The sequence below is a fragment of the Sarcophilus harrisii genome, chromosome 1 (assembly GCF_902635505.1).
Source record: "Sarcophilus harrisii chromosome 1, mSarHar1.11, whole genome shotgun sequence".
Taxonomy (NCBI): Eukaryota; Metazoa; Chordata; class Mammalia; order Dasyuromorphia; family Dasyuridae; genus Sarcophilus; species Sarcophilus harrisii.
Window position 1 is genome coordinate 233,285,517 of NC_045426.1, and position 18,152 is coordinate 233,303,668.

The 18,152-nt window shown below is 32.6% G+C and overlaps 1 protein-coding gene across 3 annotated transcripts in view; it reads left to right on the top strand.

Annotated features, from left to right (window-relative positions):
- Positions 1 to 18,152, top strand: part of DRC3 (dynein regulatory complex subunit 3) — a 106,469-nt gene that overhangs the window by 39,298 nt on the left and 49,019 nt on the right. For all 3 annotated transcript variants that reach the window (XM_031938511.1, XM_031938508.1, XM_031938513.1), the window contains 5 exons: positions 3,024 to 3,190; positions 11,727 to 11,873; positions 13,471 to 13,590; positions 13,908 to 14,020; positions 14,804 to 14,978. In XM_031938511.1, the coding sequence (XP_031794371.1) occupies positions 3,024 to 3,190; positions 11,727 to 11,873; positions 13,471 to 13,590; positions 13,908 to 14,020; positions 14,804 to 14,978 (722 nt within the window). The remainder of the gene's footprint in view (positions 1 to 3,023; positions 3,191 to 11,726; positions 11,874 to 13,470; positions 13,591 to 13,907; positions 14,021 to 14,803; positions 14,979 to 18,152) is intronic.

Sequence of the window (18,152 nt, forward strand, 5' to 3'; positions counted from 1 at the left end):
AATTTTACCAAACATTTAAAAGAACAATTTTCCCAATTATATAAATTATTTATTGGGAAGAAGGATCCTACCAAATTCCTTCTATGACACAGACATGGTATGATATAAACCAGGTAGGCTGAAAACAGAGAAAAGAAAATTATAGACCAATCTCCCTAATGAAAATCTAAAATCTTAAAAAGATATTAGCAAAAAGATACAGAAAATCATCCAAGATAATACCAATGATCAATAGGTTTATACCAGAATGCAGGGGCTGGTTCAATTTGGGAAAACTATCAAATAATTGGTTCAAAACCAAATTAACAAAAACCAATGATCATCTCAATAGATGCAGAAAAAGCATTTGATAAATCCAACATCCATTCCTTTAAAAAAACAGAAGTAAGGAATAAATGGATTTTTTCCTTAAAAAAATCAAGCACTATTTAAAACCATCATACATCATATTAATGGAACAAACTGCAACCATTCCAATAAGATCTGGAAAAACAAGGGCCCACTATCACCGTTACATTTAATATTGTATTAAAACCTAGCTATAGAATAAACTGAGAAAGAATTAAAGAATAAGAATAGGAAAAGGAAGCCAAATTATCATTTTGCCATGACATGATTATATTAGAAACCCCAAAGATTCTGCTGTTTTAGAAATAATCCACAACACAAATTGGTTATAAAATAAACCCACATAAGTCATCAGCATTCTTATATATCACTAAAAAATCCAAAATCAGAGTTACAAAGAAAATTCCATTTAAAGAATACTGAAATATAAAATATTTAGGAATCTATTGCCAAGGAAAAATAAAACTTTAACAAAATTACAACCACTTTTCACACAAATTAAGTCTGATCTAACCAATTGAAAAATATTAAATCTCTTTTGGATAGGGGAAAATATAATAAAGAACAATATTACAAACTAATCTATTTATTTAGCCTATACCAACAGACTCCCAAAAAACTATTTTAAGCCTAGAAAAAATAACAACAAAGTTCATATGGAAAAACAAAAGGTCAAAATTTCAAGGGTTAAAAAAAAAATCAAATGATTTTTAGCCCTTTACCAGATCAAAACTATACTATAACAGATTACCAAAATATTTTATTGGTAAGGAAAGATTATTGATCAGTGGTAGATTAGTTCAAGGATAAAACAGTCAACAAATATAGCAACCTATCTTTGAAAACCCAAAGATCCCAGCTTTTGGGATAAGAACTTACTGTTTGATAAAATTGGGGAAAATTGGGAAACTAATATGGCAGAAACTAGGCATTGATCCATAACCGAACCAAGATAATAAAAATGGGTTCATGACCTAGGCAAAAAATGAAATTATTAATAAATTAGAGGAACTAGGATAACCTTAGACCTGTGGAAGGGGAAGGTTTTTATGACCAAAAGAACTAGAATCATTACTGATCACAAAATAGAAAATTTGATTATACCAAACTGAAAAGTTTTTGTACAAACAAAACTAATCAGACAAGATTAGAAGGGAACAAAAACTGGAAAATATTTTACAGTCGGTTCTGATAAAGGTCATTTCCAAAAATATAGAGAATTAACCTTAATATATAAAATCCCATTCTCCAATTGGAAAATGGTCAAAGGATTGAAAGACAATTCTCAGATGAAGAAATTAAACTATTTCGTCATAGAAAAGATGCCAAGTCATTAATCAGAGAAACAAATTAAGACAACTCCAGTAAAAACCCAATGATTGGCTAAGATGACAGGAAAAAATAATAATTGTTGGAGGGGATGTGGGAAAACTGGGACATTGATTCATTGTTGGTGGTTAGAAAATCCAACCATTTTGAAGTAGTTTGGAACATGCTCAAAAGTTATAAACTGTCATACCCTTTGATCCAGCAGTGTTACTCTGGATTATATCCCAAAGAATTATAAAAAGGAAAGGGAACTGTATTACAATGTTTGGCGCCCTTTTTGTGTGGTTAGAAACTGGAAACTGAATGGATGTCCACGTTGGAAAATGGCTAATAAATTGTGGTTATGAAAATTATGGAATATTACTGTTTGTAAGAAATGCCAACAGGATGATTTCAGAAAGGCCTGGAGACACAAACGTCTAATGAAATGAGCAGGACCAGGAATCATTATAACTTTAAACAATACTAGATAGACCAGTCCTGATGGATCAGGCCATCCCCAAAGATCAACCAAATCATTTCTAATGGAGCAGTAATGTGAACTAGCTATCCCAGAAAAAGAACTCTGGGAATGACTAAAAACCATTAATTTTTGCCCTATTTTGCCCACCTGCATCTTTTATTTTCAAAGCTAATTGTAAATAATTCAAGTCTATTTTGTACAAAAAATAATGTTTTGGCATGTATACTTATTTGTATCTAAGTTATATTTAATATATTTAAATCTACTGGTCATCCTGCCATTTGGGGAGGGGGGGGGGTAAGAGGAAAGTTGGAACAAGAGGTTTGGAATTGTTAATGCTGTAAAGTTACCCATGTATATATCCTGTAAATTAAAGGCTATTAAATAAAAAAAAAAAAAAAAAAAAAGATAATCGAATACAGCCATTATGTATTTGATCTCTTAGGCAATTAGGTGACACAGTGTATATAGCACAGATTTGAATCAGGAAGACTTATATTCAAATTTGATGTCAATCATTTATTAGCCATCTGACCCTGCACAAGTTACTGACTTCTATCTGTCTAAGTACCCTCAACTGTGAAAATAGTGGGGAGGAAGGGAAATAGCTCCTGCTTCCCAGGTATATTGTGAAGATCAAATGAGATGATAATTATAAAGTGCCTGATAACATGGTAAGCATTTAATCAATGTTTGTTTCCTTCTTTTCAATCGAATGTAAACTCCTTGAGGGCAGGAGTTGTTTAATTTTTGTCTTTGTATATCCAGCACCCACCATGTAACTGGTATTTCTATTTTTATTTAACATGGAGAAACTGAGAGAAATATAATTTTTACTTACTTTAGTAATAAAATTTGTTAAATTTCTTTTAAAATTTTTCAGATTTATCTTTCAACAACATTGAAACAATTGAGGGTCTAGATACTTTAGTTAACTTAGAAGATCTGAGCTTATTCAGCAATCGAATTGTCAAGATGGATGCTATGGACTCATTAGTAAAGCTCCAGGTCTTTTCCATAGGGAACAACATGATTGATAACCTTCTTAATGTAAGTGCCCATAACTTTTGCCAATATGTCATTAGTGGGATGACTTTTTTTTTTTTTTACAGAAAAATGTATATATCTTTTAATAATCACAGGTATACAAGACTGCTTAGAAATGTACAAACAAATGAATAAAATATTCCATATTATATTGGGATGGCTCTCTGAAAGTGGGAAAGGGGAAAGATTCAAGGGAAAATAAGGTATTAATTTTAAGTGGTTTTAAGATGGTAGTCTAAGAAGGCATTACTTTTAATTCAAAATAAGGGGATGAAAATCAAATTTGCAGACAGGAGAACAGGGCATTCAGGTGTTCTCTGATCCCAACCATTCTAGTTGTTAAGGCAACATAGCCTCAAGCCTGGGTCAGATCAGGCTTTTTGTTCTAAAAAGGTAAACACAGCATAAGTTTGATTAGATAAAATATTTGATAAATTGTATTCTAGATAATTGAATTTTCTGATTCATTGGGGATCATCTCAAAAATCCCTTCTTTTTAAAAAAACTATTGCAGTTTAATAATGTATCAACTTGACTTGCCTACATTAATAATTCCAGATAATGAGTATATATAACATTTTTTGGAGTTAGCAGGATCTGAAATCAAAAATTTTGAAAAAAACATTTTGATGATCTAGTACTGTAGATGCAGGAGTTATAGTCATAGGATAGGTTTTATTAGTACTGGGTTGCAGGGCATATGGAAATAACCTCTAATAATTGGGTTTTCTAAATTTTTTGTAGGAGCTAATTTTTATTTTCCTAATTCTTGAGAAACTCTTCCTTTCCCTATTCTACCTCCAATCAGAAACAAGTTCTTTTTCACTGTTGGTCCTGTGCCCAGGAAAAATGTCATTAAATCTGCAGATAGAAAAGAAGCCACAGACCCAAATACTATTCCCTAAGCCATGGTCATTTAGGCATATGGTTTGGAGCAAGATTAGTTCCTGGAGGGCTCTCCTTATTCATTCAGGAGCAATGTTAATAGGTTATAGAAATGATTTTCCACCCATTTCGTCTAACATGAAGATCATAATAATAAATCCACAGAAGCATAGATTTAGAGCTAAAAGAAACTCAAAAGTCATCTAATCTAACAGTTCTCTTGGGCTTGACCAGCAGACCTTTATGGGTAACACAGAGGCAGAGAAATAGGCTTCTCTGAATGAAGGGTACACCCTCACTGAATCTCTTTTCCTTGTTCTGAATGTCCTTTCCAGAAGTTATGAAGATAGGGGAATTTTTTGGACAAGTGAAATTGAGGTAAAGGTATAAAATGCTTCATTTTGATGTTTTAAGTTTCAACATTCCAGGAGAAGAAAACAGTAGTTATACATTACTGCTGTTGATTTCAGGTTTTTTTGGTTTGTTTTTCTCAGTATGTACTTATAAGTTTTATATGTTTTTAGCATTTCTTTTTTTTTGGAGTAAAGAGATAGCTATTCTATGCATTAAACATTAAATACTTTTTAAAAAATGTATTTTTAATTTATAAAATAAAGCAAGCATTCCCCTAACAATATAATAATACAAAAGATTGTACATGAAACTGCAAATTTACTACATACAACTTGTTATTACTTTTAAGTATTCAACAAAGTTATCATGTAAATTATTTTCTTTTTTTTCCCTTCTCTTCTTCCCACCCTCACCCTGTGGATGCCCACTATTAGACATAAATAGATATATGTTATATATATATATATGTAAAATTATTCTCTATATATTTTTATTTATCAGTTCTTTCTCTGGATGCAGATAGTGTCTTTCTTTATGTGCCCTTTATAAAGTTAATTTAAAAATTTATAATAGTCAATATAACTTATTTGCTCAAAGTGATTCTTAAAACAGTATTGCTACTGTTCTTTTGGTTCTCATTTCATTCTTCATTATTTTGGGCAAGTCTTTCCTTGTTTTTCTAAGATCACTGAGTTCATAATTTTTATTGTACAGTATAGTATTCAGAATGTGAGGGATGTAGAAGACCCTTACCCAAAATGATTACTCAGAGAAGTCAGTAGAAGTCAGAAAAGTTGTTTATTAAAAACCTCCGGAGGATGAGCCATCCCATTGCGAGATAAGAAAGAGAAAGCTCCCGGTAGGAGGGCTAGAGAAGTAGTAAAGATACATAGCTTTTATACAAGAGATTACCTCACAAATAAGAGAGCATTGAGAAGGGGAGAGGGAAGCATCTAATTGGTTGTTGCTATTCGGAGAGATTGGAATGGAAGATTTCTGTTTCCTGGAAATCTTTTGATTTCCAGGAAACAGAAAATCAGGCCTTCAGGCTTAATCAAGCTGATAGTGGTCAAGCTAATAGACTAAATATCGATAAATGTCAAATACTGATAAATGTCATCACCTCAGGTTAAGTAAATAAATTTGTTTATAGCAGGCCAAGGCTCAAGTAAATATGAGCCTGCACATATTATACAAGTCATAGGGGAAACACAGAAATAATGAAAATAAAATACAGAAAAAGAATTCATACATTCCTGTAAGTTCTTCACCTTATCTCTCTATTCCATACAAGAATACAGTGTAGTACAGTATAGTACAATTTAGTATTCCATTACAATAAAAAAACATAACTTGTTCAGCTATTCCCCTTTTAATGGGCATCCCTGTAATTTCCTGTTCTTTGCCACCACCAAGAGAGTTATTATAAACACTTTAGAACATATAAGTTATTTTCCTTTTTCCCTAATCATTTTTTGAAATAGACCTGGTAGTGGTATTACCGGGCCAAAGGGTATAGTTGTTTAATAACTATTTGGGTATAATTCCAGATTGCTCTCCAAAATGATTGAAACCGTTTACAACTCCACTAACAATCAATTAGTATCCTATATCCCCTCCAACATTTTTTGCTTTAAAAACCTTTAATTAAATTAAATTTATTGAATTTAATGAAATAGCTTTCTAATTTCTCCTTTTAGAGAGATCCTATAAATGAGCCAAATCTAAGCTCAAGTGAGCTAGTGTCTGAGGTAGCATTTGAACTCAGATTATTCTAATTTACACAAATATCAGAAACATATCCATATTTTATACATATCAGAAACATTTATATACACACACACAGAAAAATGTTATGAATTGTCATCAAATCATGGATCTTTAAGGGACCTCAGAGTCCAACAATTTCAACTTTCTCATTTTACAAATTAGGAAAATGAGGTCCAGGTGGTAGACTAGAGGTTCAGGGTAAGACAGTCTCAGACATGATTGATGATTGGATTTGTTTTCTAAGGAAAAACTTTTATTGGGTAAGAAGTAGGAGGGCAATGATAGTAACACTAAAACAATTAGAAAGAAAGTAGTAATAATCATTTTGAACAAGAATTTTTTTTCTTAAAATACTCTGATAATAAACCAAGTGGTACGAACTGATGCTGAGTGAAATGAGCAGAACCAGGAAATCATTATATACTTCAACAACAATATTATATGATGACCAGTTCTGATGGACTTGGCCATCCTCAGCAACGAGATCAACCAAATCATTTCTAATGGAGCAGTAATGAACTGAACCAGCTACGCCCAGAGAAAGAACTCTGGGAGATGACTAAAAACCATTATATTGAATTCCCAATCCCTATATTTATGCCCACCTGCATTTTTGATTTCCTTCACAAGCTAATTGTACAATATTTCAGAGTCTGATTCTTTTTGTACAGCAAAATAACGGTTTGGTCATGTATACTTATTGTGTATCTAATTTATATTTTAATGTATTTAACATCTACTGGTCATCCTGCCATATAGGGGAGGGGGTGGGGGGGTAATAGGTGAAAAATTGGAACAAGAGGTTTGGCAATTGTTAATGCTGTAAAGTTACCCATGCATATAACCTGTAAATAAAAGGCTATTAAATAAAAAAAAAGAATTAAAAGAAAAGATTAGCAAAAAAAAAATAATAAAATAAAATAAAATAAAATAAAATAAACCAAGTGGTACTTTGAAAAAAATGGTATTTTGCATCAAGAAGGCAGAAAGAAGCCAGGAAGTTGCTTGAGCTCTCTTCAGTTTCCCTCAGAAACAACATGAAGCCAAGCCTCTGAACAGAATCTAGAATAATAGAACCTACAGAGAAAGAATGAAACAATTTTACAGCTCAAGATAGTTTGGAAGGACTTCAGGAAAGGTCAGTCTCACTTGGGTGAAAGGGAAGCACAGCCCAGCAAAGAGTGTCTGGGCAAGCCAGTAGGAGAGTCTTAGTCACAGCAACAGATCAGCTTTGAGTCCTGGCTCAATATAATAGTAGCAGGCAGACCAGTGGAGCATCCTCCAGTCCCTGCACAGAAGGCAAAATACTGACTCTAGAAACCAGGCAACAATAGGCAGGATTAGGTTGGGCCACCCCCAGCTACCAGCAAGACACCAAACACAAAGGTCCCCTATGCTCAAAGTACCCCAAAGCTCAAAGCCACACAAGAAGCTTGGGACGGTACTCCTTGTGCCCCAGAAGCAGAGCTGGACTTTAAAAACCATGAAATTGAGGGGAAGAGGGAAGGGGGGAAAAAAAAGGAAGAAAGGAAGGAAGGAAAGAAAGAAAAAAAGAAAGAAAGAAAGAGGAAGGAAGGAAGAAGAAGGAAGGAAGGAGGAAAGAAAAAAAGAAAAGAAAGAAAGAAAGAAAAAATGAGTAGAAAACAAAAAAGAATCTTGACCATAGAAAGCTACTATGGTAATAGGGAAGATCAAAATACCCACTCAGATGAAGATAAAAATGCCTCCATTAAAAAAAAAAAAAACAACAAAAAACAAACAAACAAAAAACCCCAAACCTCAGAGGGACATATGAATTGGTCTCAAACACAAAGAGATTTCTTGGAAGAGCTCATAAAGGATTTTAAAAGGAAAGTGAGGCTTTCCTTTTGTTTCTCTTATTGAAGTCGATTTTCCCCTTTCTGTTTTCCCCTTCAACTGGTATTGTTCATTTTTTTGTTTCTTTCTTTTAATTTGTGAAGATATGGGAACCCTGAGCTGGGTATGGTCTGGGGAATTTTCTTTTATGGTAATTATTTTTTCTTCTCTTCTAAATTGCCCTTTGCTTCTATTTATTTACATTCTCAATCTGTTCTCTTTTGTTTCTTTGTTAAGGTTTGTCATTGCAGATTTCAGTTTTTCTATTTTTCCCATTATTTTTGCTCTACAGTCTATAAGATCTGTTCTTATAGTTTTTATTTCCTTGTTAAACAACTGAAGAGCAATATGTTGTGGTTCTGTGTTCTCCTTACAATTCTACAGGATCCTCTATCTCATCAAATATTGCTCATTTTTCTTTATTTTGCAGTAATGCCTGAATTTGTTTACTAGATCTAGAGGCCTTATTTCTTTCTATTGTTAGTGTTTCCCATGTTGATTAACCTGAACATGTTCAATATCTTTTTCTTCTTCTTGATATCTTTGATAATTGCAGAATTTTTTTTTTGGCTGCTTAATTATCTTTATTGTTCCTTTCCGACTTCATCCCCTATGATGCTAGATCTTCAAGTGTCTCAGACTCCTCCCATACTGGACAATTCACAGTATAGAAGCCTAGGTCACTGATGCTGGGTGATCAGAATTGCCCCCAGCTTCATGTTGTCAGACTTAGTGTAGTGTTGAACCTTCTTCCTTTCCTATCCCCCTTCCAACTGCAGTGCTCTACCATGATCTATTCCTTTTCCTCTGTTTCTTAATTTTCTGTTTCTTCCTTGCCACACTTCTGTTATAAGGGTGATTTCTGTAGTTTGCATCTCCAAGGCTTTGGGGAAAAGCTGGTGTTGAGCTTTATTTAAAGCCCAGATACTTGTCCTGGCCCTTTACCTCTTTTCTGCTCTCCTGAAGAGGGTTTTTTTTTTTTTTTTTTTTTTTTTGCAGTACAAAACACTGACTGCTGTGGAATTATAGCATGGGTGGATTTTGTTGTTAGTTTTTTTCACTAATTTTCTAGTTCTCTGAGTAAATCATCATATTATCTTCAAGAAAGGATAATTTTATTTCCTCAATGCCTATATTTATTCCATTTCTTTTTCTTATCTTAACCATACTTAGCATTTATAGTACAATATTGAATAGTAATGGGGATAATAGACTTTCTTGCTTTACTCCTGATCTTATTGGGAAGACTTCTATTTTATCTCCCTACAGATAATTCTTGTTCTTGGTTTTAGATATTTTTTATCTAAAAAAAGATACATTTTAAGAAAAGATGCATTTATTTTTATGCATTTTAATAGGAATGAGTGCTATATTTATCAAAAGATTCTTGCATTTATTAGTTTTGATAGCATTTTATTTTTCCAAACACCTACAAAGATAGTTTTCAACATTCATCTTTGCAAAACTTTGTGATTCAAATTTTTGTCCCTCTCGCTTCAACCCCTCCCCTAGCCAGCAAGCAATCCAGTATAGGTAAAATATAAATATAAACAAATTTCCATATTTGTCATGCATTTTTCTGCATCTATTGAAATAATCATATAATTTTTTTGTTTTTGTTAATGATATGATCAATTATACTTATAGATTTCCTAATATTAAATTAACTTTGCATTTTTGGTATAAATCCAGAATTGTCATAGTATATTATCTTTAGGATACATTGTTGTAATCTCCTTGATATTAGGCATTTTATCTAAAAATTTTGCTTCAATATTCACTAGGGAAATTGGTCTATATTCTTTCTTTTCCTTGGTTTAAGTATTAAGACTATATTTATGTCATGGAAAGGGATTTGGTTGGCTTTTCCTTTACCTATTTTTTCTAACAATTTTTGTAGTATTGGAATTAATTGTTCTCTATTTGGTAGATAGAATTCATTTGTAAATCCATTGGATCCTGGGTTTTTTTTTTCTGTAAAAGTCCATTTATGTCAAGCTTAATTTTTTTTTAAGTAAATGGGGTTATTTAAGTATTATACTTCCTGTACTGTTAATCTAAACAACTTATACTTTTATAAATATTCATTCATTTTATTTAAGTAACAGTTTTATGGGCATATAGTTGGGCAAAAACTAATTGCTTTTATTTCTTCTTTGGTTGTGATGTCACATTTTAAATTTTTGATACTAGTAATATGTTTTTTTCTTTCTTTTTATAAATTAAATGAGATAATGGGCTTATCTATTTCATTGATTTGGTTTTTTTTAATAACAGCTCCTAGTTTTATTTATTAGTTCAATTTTTTTCTTTCAATTTTATTAATTTCATCTTTGATTTTCAGGATTTCCATTTTGGTGTATTAATTCATTCCTTTTCTCTTTTATTTATATAAGAATTTAGGAATATAAAATTTCCCCTAAGTAATATTTTGATTGTATCTCACAAATTTTAGCATGTTGTCTCATTATTGTCATTCTCTAATGAAATTTTTGATAATTGCTATGATTTGTTCTTTGACCCACCAATTCTTTAGAAATATTTTATTTAATTTATAATTAATTTTTAATTTATGCCTCAAAGGTTCTTTATTGAATGTATTTTTTGAATTATGATCAGAAAAAGATATTTAACATTGTTGCTTTTCTGCATTTCTTTGTGAGATCAATTTAAAAATATTTTATTATTTTTCACAACTACATATGCAATTGTTAACATTCATTTAAATGTTTATTTTTTTAAATTCTCTCCCTCCCTACTCTTCTTCCCTCTTTCTAAGATAGTAGACAAGAACATGTTCTTTCTCTGGATGTGAATAGCATTTTTCATCATGAATATTTTGAAATTCTTTTGTATATTGTATTACTGAGAATAGCTAAGTCATTCACAATTGATCATCATATAATATTGCTGTTTACTATGTACACTGTTCTCCTGGTTTTGTGCACTTCACTTTGCATTAGTTCATGTAGATCTTTACGGTTTTTTTTCTGAAATCATCGTGCTGGTTATTTTTATAGAACAATAATATTCCCATTACAATTATATATCCCAATTTGTTCAATCATTCCCCAATCTATGGACATCCCCTCAATTTCCAATTTTTTGTCACCATGAAAATTGTTGCTATAAACATTTTTGTGGGATATTTACCTAATAGTGGATTTGCTGAATCAAAGGATATACACATTTTTATAGCGCTTTGAGTATATAATTCCAAATTATTCTCTAGAATGGTTGGATCAGTTCACAATTCTACCAATGAAGCTTTTGTGTTCCAATTTTCTCACATCCCCTTCAACATTTATCATTTTCCTTTTCTGTTATATTAGCAAATATGATAAATGATAGGTGGTACTTCAGAATTGTTTTAATTTGCATTTTTCTAGTCAATAGTGATATGACATTTTTCTCCATATGACTATAAATAGTCTTAAATTGCCTGTTTACCTGGTGTGCAAGCTTCCTAGAAAAGAACAGCATCAGGCCACAGATTGGCTACTTCCAATGAAGTAATATTTTAAGTAATAAAAAAATAGATTCTAATACTCTAATTACATAAACTTCAAGATATTGCATTCAAGTGATAAGAAAGGGAAAAAATAGGAAAATTTTTTTAAAGTTTATTCTTGCCCTGTAATACATTGAAATATTCTTTTAACATTTGAAACAGGTTATCTATCTGAGGAGATTCACATATTTACGTTCACTCAACCTTGCTGGGAATCCCATCTGTGAGGATGAAGAGTATAAATTGTTTGTCACTGCCTACCTTCCTGATCTAGTATACCTGGACTTCAGACTTATTGATGCACACACGGCAAGTTCCTTTTCTTTTCATTGTCCTGTTTATGAGAAAAATCTTAACTGGGATTGACTTTAGAGACTATCAAATGCAAACCACCCTTCATTTTAGTGGTGAGGAAACTGAGACCTCAAAAGTTAAAACAAAATGATGTTTAAGATCACTCAGGCAAATGACATGACAGAATTGGGACTAGAACTCAGAGCCTTTGATTCCAAATCCAACACCTTGTTGGTTAGTTTCTCACCTATTAAGCAGTGGGATTTTTGGTATATAAAAACACTCGACTGTTAAGTATATAATATTTAGGAATATGTAAATGTAGAAAGAATGTGTGATTTTGTCAGGGTTTGAAAATCAAGATGTAGGGAAATCAGAGTATTGAATGGAATTTAATTCTCCTTGCTATTAGTGTTTTTCCCTTTCTAAATAATCTTAATCACTTTAATATTTGTGAGCTTTTGTCTTTCCCTTCTTCCATCTTCTGTACATATCATTTATAAAGCTAAGTTTATTGAATTTTCTGAAAAACATTTCCAACTCTCAAAAGAGTTTATATTCTACTGAGGATTACAACATATAACAGATAAATACAACTCCCATGTGAATACAATCAACTTTTACAACTTCTGATATTTTAGGAACTGGGAAGTCTTTCTTCAATCTAGAGTTTTCTTTTTTTCTGATGCAAGAGGTTGTGCTTCTTGAAGAAGCTTCTTCTGGCTTTCTGCATTTGTATTTATCTGTCAGTATGTCTTTCTTTGCTTCTGGCAAGATGTGTGGTCCTACATTTGTTCAGTCTCTCCAATAACATCATTAATGGAGTGGAATAAGGAGAGAGAGGAAAAACCTCTCTCTCCACTATTACAATAGAGAATTGCAAGTGTAATTCTCCAAACCAAGGCTCTTCTACCAGTAGACTAGATAACTACTTTTTGTGCTTATTACTGGACTGATTTATTTTTATACAGCAGCCGGAAGTGTGTCTGATTCTTTTAGTCAATCACTAAATATTTCCTAGGTAGCATCATCAGTCTTCAATGATTAAAGCACTTTTGTCTTCTCAAAATGACTATATATTTGTACACAACTAATTTATACTTGTGTTTGATTCAATTGAGACGGCACACTTCTGTGATTTATTTTGCTAGAGGGTAGAATCAAACTGGAACACTAGAAAATTTAGCTTGTTAAAGAGATATAATAAAATTTACCTCTTACCATTTCCTATTATTCTTTATTCAAGTTTTAAACAACCAGAATAAAATTTCTGTTTAGAAGTGGCAATTTTATACTTTCTGGCTAGACCTTTTACCATACTCAAGAACAAATGAATCACTATAAGATGAAGATGAGAATGTTCTTGGGAAACAAAAGATGAGAAAGGGGCTTTATTCAAAAACTGATATCGCAAATAAACTGAAAATATTTAAAAATTTAACGGAAACTTTAAAGTGCAGTTTCCTTTGTGAAATTCTTTGTGCAATCTTACAATCACATTACAGTTTGAGAAGTCATGTATTGGAATACTACAGGTACTTGTTCCAAACATAATTTCTTTTAGACCTGGGACAATACCCAATAATGGAAACATTTTCTTTTTACTTAACAGAGGGAACTTGGTGATGCAAAATATCAATATAGTATTTATGAATTGAAGCATCGGGAGAATCAGATCCAGGCCAAACTTGAAGAGGAGATGGCAACTGTAGCAGAGCTAGAAAAACATAAGGTACCCTCCTTCCCCAAGTGAGTTTTACTGATAATTTTTAACCTTTTGGGGGAATAAAGTACCCAAGATCACGATTTCTGTTTTTTCCAATAGAATGATTTCATGTGAAAATCACATTAATTGGAAAAAAAATTGGACCCAGGATATTTGTTTTTTTTTGAGTTGAGAATAGAATATTTGCATGGTCTGGTAAAGCTCTTGAGAGGAGCATACCCAGTCCCTTTCAAGTTTCATCAGGTTGCCCACTAGAATTAACTCTAAGTAGGCAACAGAATGGAACTTGGAATCACTCTTGGTTGCCATGTTTTCCCTCACAGGCTGCTTATGTTGAATACCTGAACGGTCCTTTTCTGTTTGACAGCCTTTATTCAGAGGATGTTGAAGCTGCCAAGTTAGCTTATTTACCAGGAGTTCCGGAACTACTGGAGACATATCCTTTTTTTCTGCTTTAACAAAAAACTAACACCAAAAAATGCTTAAAGGGTTCATTTCACAGAGAATCACCATTCATATAATCTAACCTTGATGGATGGAGCTCTGGCAAACTCTTGGGACTTCTGAATTTAATATAGGTGTGAAGCTCTACATATCTACTAGTGGTCAAGGCAGCTTTTCACAAGTGTGTTTACATATGCAGTCATGGAAAAATAACAGCTTGAACATGTTTTTATTAGTTGCAAATAGAAGCTAGGTTTGGTATAAGTAGAAGAAAATCAATTATTTCCTGTAAATAAGAACAAGCAGAAGGTTAGACCTAAGAAAGGACTTCAGAGGTGGACTTAAAACTATAACTTCCAGATTACCTATAGGGGATATTATAGAAAGGATGTCTACTGGAGATGGAAAGTTGAATCAAATTAGTATTTTTCATAAAGATAATGATGGGAAGTACATGGACACCTTTCAGGCCCCAATTCTCTGACCCCTGGTTTATGAAAAGTAAATCAATAAGATGGTTTATTGTTTCTGTATTTCTACTACCAACAGCATGTAAATTTTAATCCAGTGTAACCTTAACATAATATATTCTTCAATCTATTCACGCAAATTAATCAATTATAGAAAAATACTCATGAAAGTATGTACTTGCCAATAAAATAACTTCTTCCAGCCTTTTCATCCTAAGGCACTGGAACCAAAATAAAAGATCTGACAATAGATCTGCTAGTGAGGATTCTGAGCTTAATGGGAGGATCCTTAACTTTAAATTCACATACAAAACCAAATTTGTTGAAATTTGCCAGAATATATTTGATTATGGCTTGGTACAGCAAGAAAAGAGAAAAGCAGAAGTTGCCATCTTCTATGAATGTCTTGAAGAAGCCCTTCAAGAAAATCGAAAGCAAGGGTTGAAAGAAGTCGAAGATTTTGACAAGATATATACAGCGGTAATTGTAACTCTTATGTAGCAAAGTGTAACACTTTGTCAGTTAGATATATAGATGAAGTTAGTATGATGTCATGGAAAGAACATTGGACCTAAAACCAGAAGATCTGGATTAGAGTTTAGCTAATAACCTTGGAACCATAGACAAGTGACAACTTCTATGAGTCTTGTTTTTTTCAATTTGTAAAAAAATGGAATAATTGCACTAATATTTGTTTTATGTTGTGAGAAAAGTGTCTTAGTTGCCAAGACCTATGTAAATGTGAGCAGCTACTATTATTTAGGGAAGAACTCTCATTATGATGGAATAGTCATTCTCAGAGAGAATTGGGACTGGGCATAAGCAAGGTAGATAGCTACTTAGAGCTATCCTGTGTGTCCCAGAAGGAAGGAGAATGGCACATGAGAGACACAGTGACCTTTTGAGCATTATTTTTTTTCTTTTTTAGAAATTTATTTAGTATTTTATTTCCCCCCCAATTATATTCAAAAACAACTTCCAACATTCATTTTTAAACTTTTAGTTCCAGATTTTTTCTATTTCTCCCTCCCCATCAAGAATATAAGCAATTCAATATAGGTTTTACATGTATAGTCATGTAAAACATTTCCATAATAGTCATGTTGTAAGAGAAAACAGACCAAAAAGAAAAAATCCTCAAGAAAAATAAAGTAAAAAAAAAGTATGCTTCAATCTGCATTCAGATAAGGATATGGATAGCATTCATCATTTCCAATGACATTGCATTGCTGAGAATAGTCATGTCATTCATAACTGATAATCTTACAAAATTACTTTATATGTTGTACATTGCACTTTGCATCAGCGCATGGAATTCTTTTCATTTTTTAAAGAGCATCCTGCTCATCATTCCCCACCACACAACAGTATTCTGATATTTACATTTACATATATACATAAATACAATTAGATACCACAATTTATTCAATCATTCCTCCAAAGGATGGGTATCCCCTCAATTTACAATTCTTTGCCTCCAGAAAAGACTTTCTACAGGTTTTTTTTTTTTTTTGGTACATATAGGTTCTTTTTCTTTTTGTTTTTTATCTCTTTTGGGATACATATCTAGTAGTGGCATTGCTAGGTAAAGGGATATGGATGGTTTTATAACCCTTTGGTCATATTGAGCATTATTATTTTTAATGCCAAAGATTCTCTTCTCAATGACACGCAGGTATTTATTTTGTGATAAGTCAAATCCCATGTGTTATAGTGAATGCTCAAACCTTATAGATGAATGGATGATTATAGCGTTTTAAAAGTTCTTACCATTTGCGAAGTAATGTGCTAAGTAATGGGGATGCAGATTGCAAAGTAAGATTGTTCCCACTCCCAAGGAACTCACATTAGTGAGGGAGATAAGTCATATGTATACATGGGGCACATACACATGGGGCATAATTTTTAAGTCTCTTCAAACTCTTATCCTATCAAGGCCCATTTTAATAAATGAATGCTCTCTGGTTTATTTTCTTTGTCTGCTTTTGGGAACAGTTCTACTCCCAACACCCCCCCCCCCCCCCGGGAATTCGTTTTACTTATATTTCCCATGCCTCTCTTTCTGTCTATTGTAGTAGCCTATATTTGTAGCTGGTGATGATTTTCTCTCATTTGGTCCTCTCAAGAATCCTGTGAGGCAGTCAAGGATAAGGTGCTATTCCCAATTTGCAGATAAGGAAATACAAAGCTCAAAGAGTAACTTGTTTAAGATCACACAATTAGTGTAGAGAGGAATTTAGTGGAAGCAGTATTAGAAACTGGGCTCTCTGACTCCTAATCTAGCATTCTTGACATTATGACATGCTGCTTCCACATCAGTACTTCAGAGGACAGACAAAGCTAAATTTGGTCAATCATCACACATTTATTAAATGTTTACTCTTTTGTAAGAACTATGCTGTGCAATGGAGATACAAAGACCAAACAGAAATAGTTCTTATCCTCAAGGGCATTATGTTCTATGTAGGGAGCAACAGTGACATAAATAAGTTCATACAAAATAAATAGATCTTAAATTGAGGAGAACAGCATTAGCTACTGGAGGATCAGGAAAGGCTACATGTAGAAGGTATCAACAGCAGAGTTTAAAAGGAAAAAGGGGTTTTTAAGAGGGTATACCTCAGGTGGGAATACATTTCAGATATAGGAGACTGTCATTGTAAAGGCATAAATGTAGGCAATGTAATTTTGTGTGTGAGGAACAGAATTAAGGTATGTTTGACTGTACTACAGAATACAGAAAGTTAGAAAGGTAGGTTTTAATGAGATTTTTGAAACATTTTAAAAGCTCAAAGGAGCTTTTGATCCTAGAGATCAATAGTGAACCATTCAGGTTTATCAAGTAAGATTTTTCCTTTCCTTTTTTTTTTATTATGCCTTTTTATTTTTCTAAATACATGCAAATATAGTTTTCAATATTCACATTTGCAAAACCTTGTGTTCCAAATTTTTCTCCCTTCCTTTCCCCTTTTCTCCTCCTCAAGAGAACAAGCAATCCAATATAGGTCGAACATGTGCAATTCTTCTAAACATATTTCCATATTCATCAAGCTGCACAAGAAAAATCAGATCAAAAAGGAAAAAAGAAAACATTGGAAAGAAAAAACCCAAGTAAACAAACAACAAAAAAGGGAAAATAGTATGCTTTGATCCATATTCAATCTCCAAAATCCTCTCTCTGGATGCAGATGGATCTTTCCATCACAAGTCTATTGGAATTGCCTTAAATCATCCATCGTTGAAAAGAACCAAGTCCACCACAGTTAATCATTACATAGTCTCGTTGCTGTGTATAATGTTCTCTTGGTTCTACTCACTTTACTTAACATCAATACGTGTAAGCCTTTATAAGCTTTTCTGAAATCAGTCTGCTCATCATTTCTTATAGAACAATAATTTTCCATTAAATTCATATACCATAATTTATTCAACCATTCTCCAACTGATGGGTATCCATTCAGTTTCTTTGCCACTCTACAAAAAGAGCTGCTATAAAATAACTGTATGGATATGTATACATATATTGTATTTAACATATACTTTAACATATTTAACATGTATTGGTCTACCTGCCATCTGGGGGAGGGAGTGGGAGGAAGAAGGGGAAAAGTTGGAACAGAAGGTTTTGCAAGGGTCAATGCTGAAAAATTACCC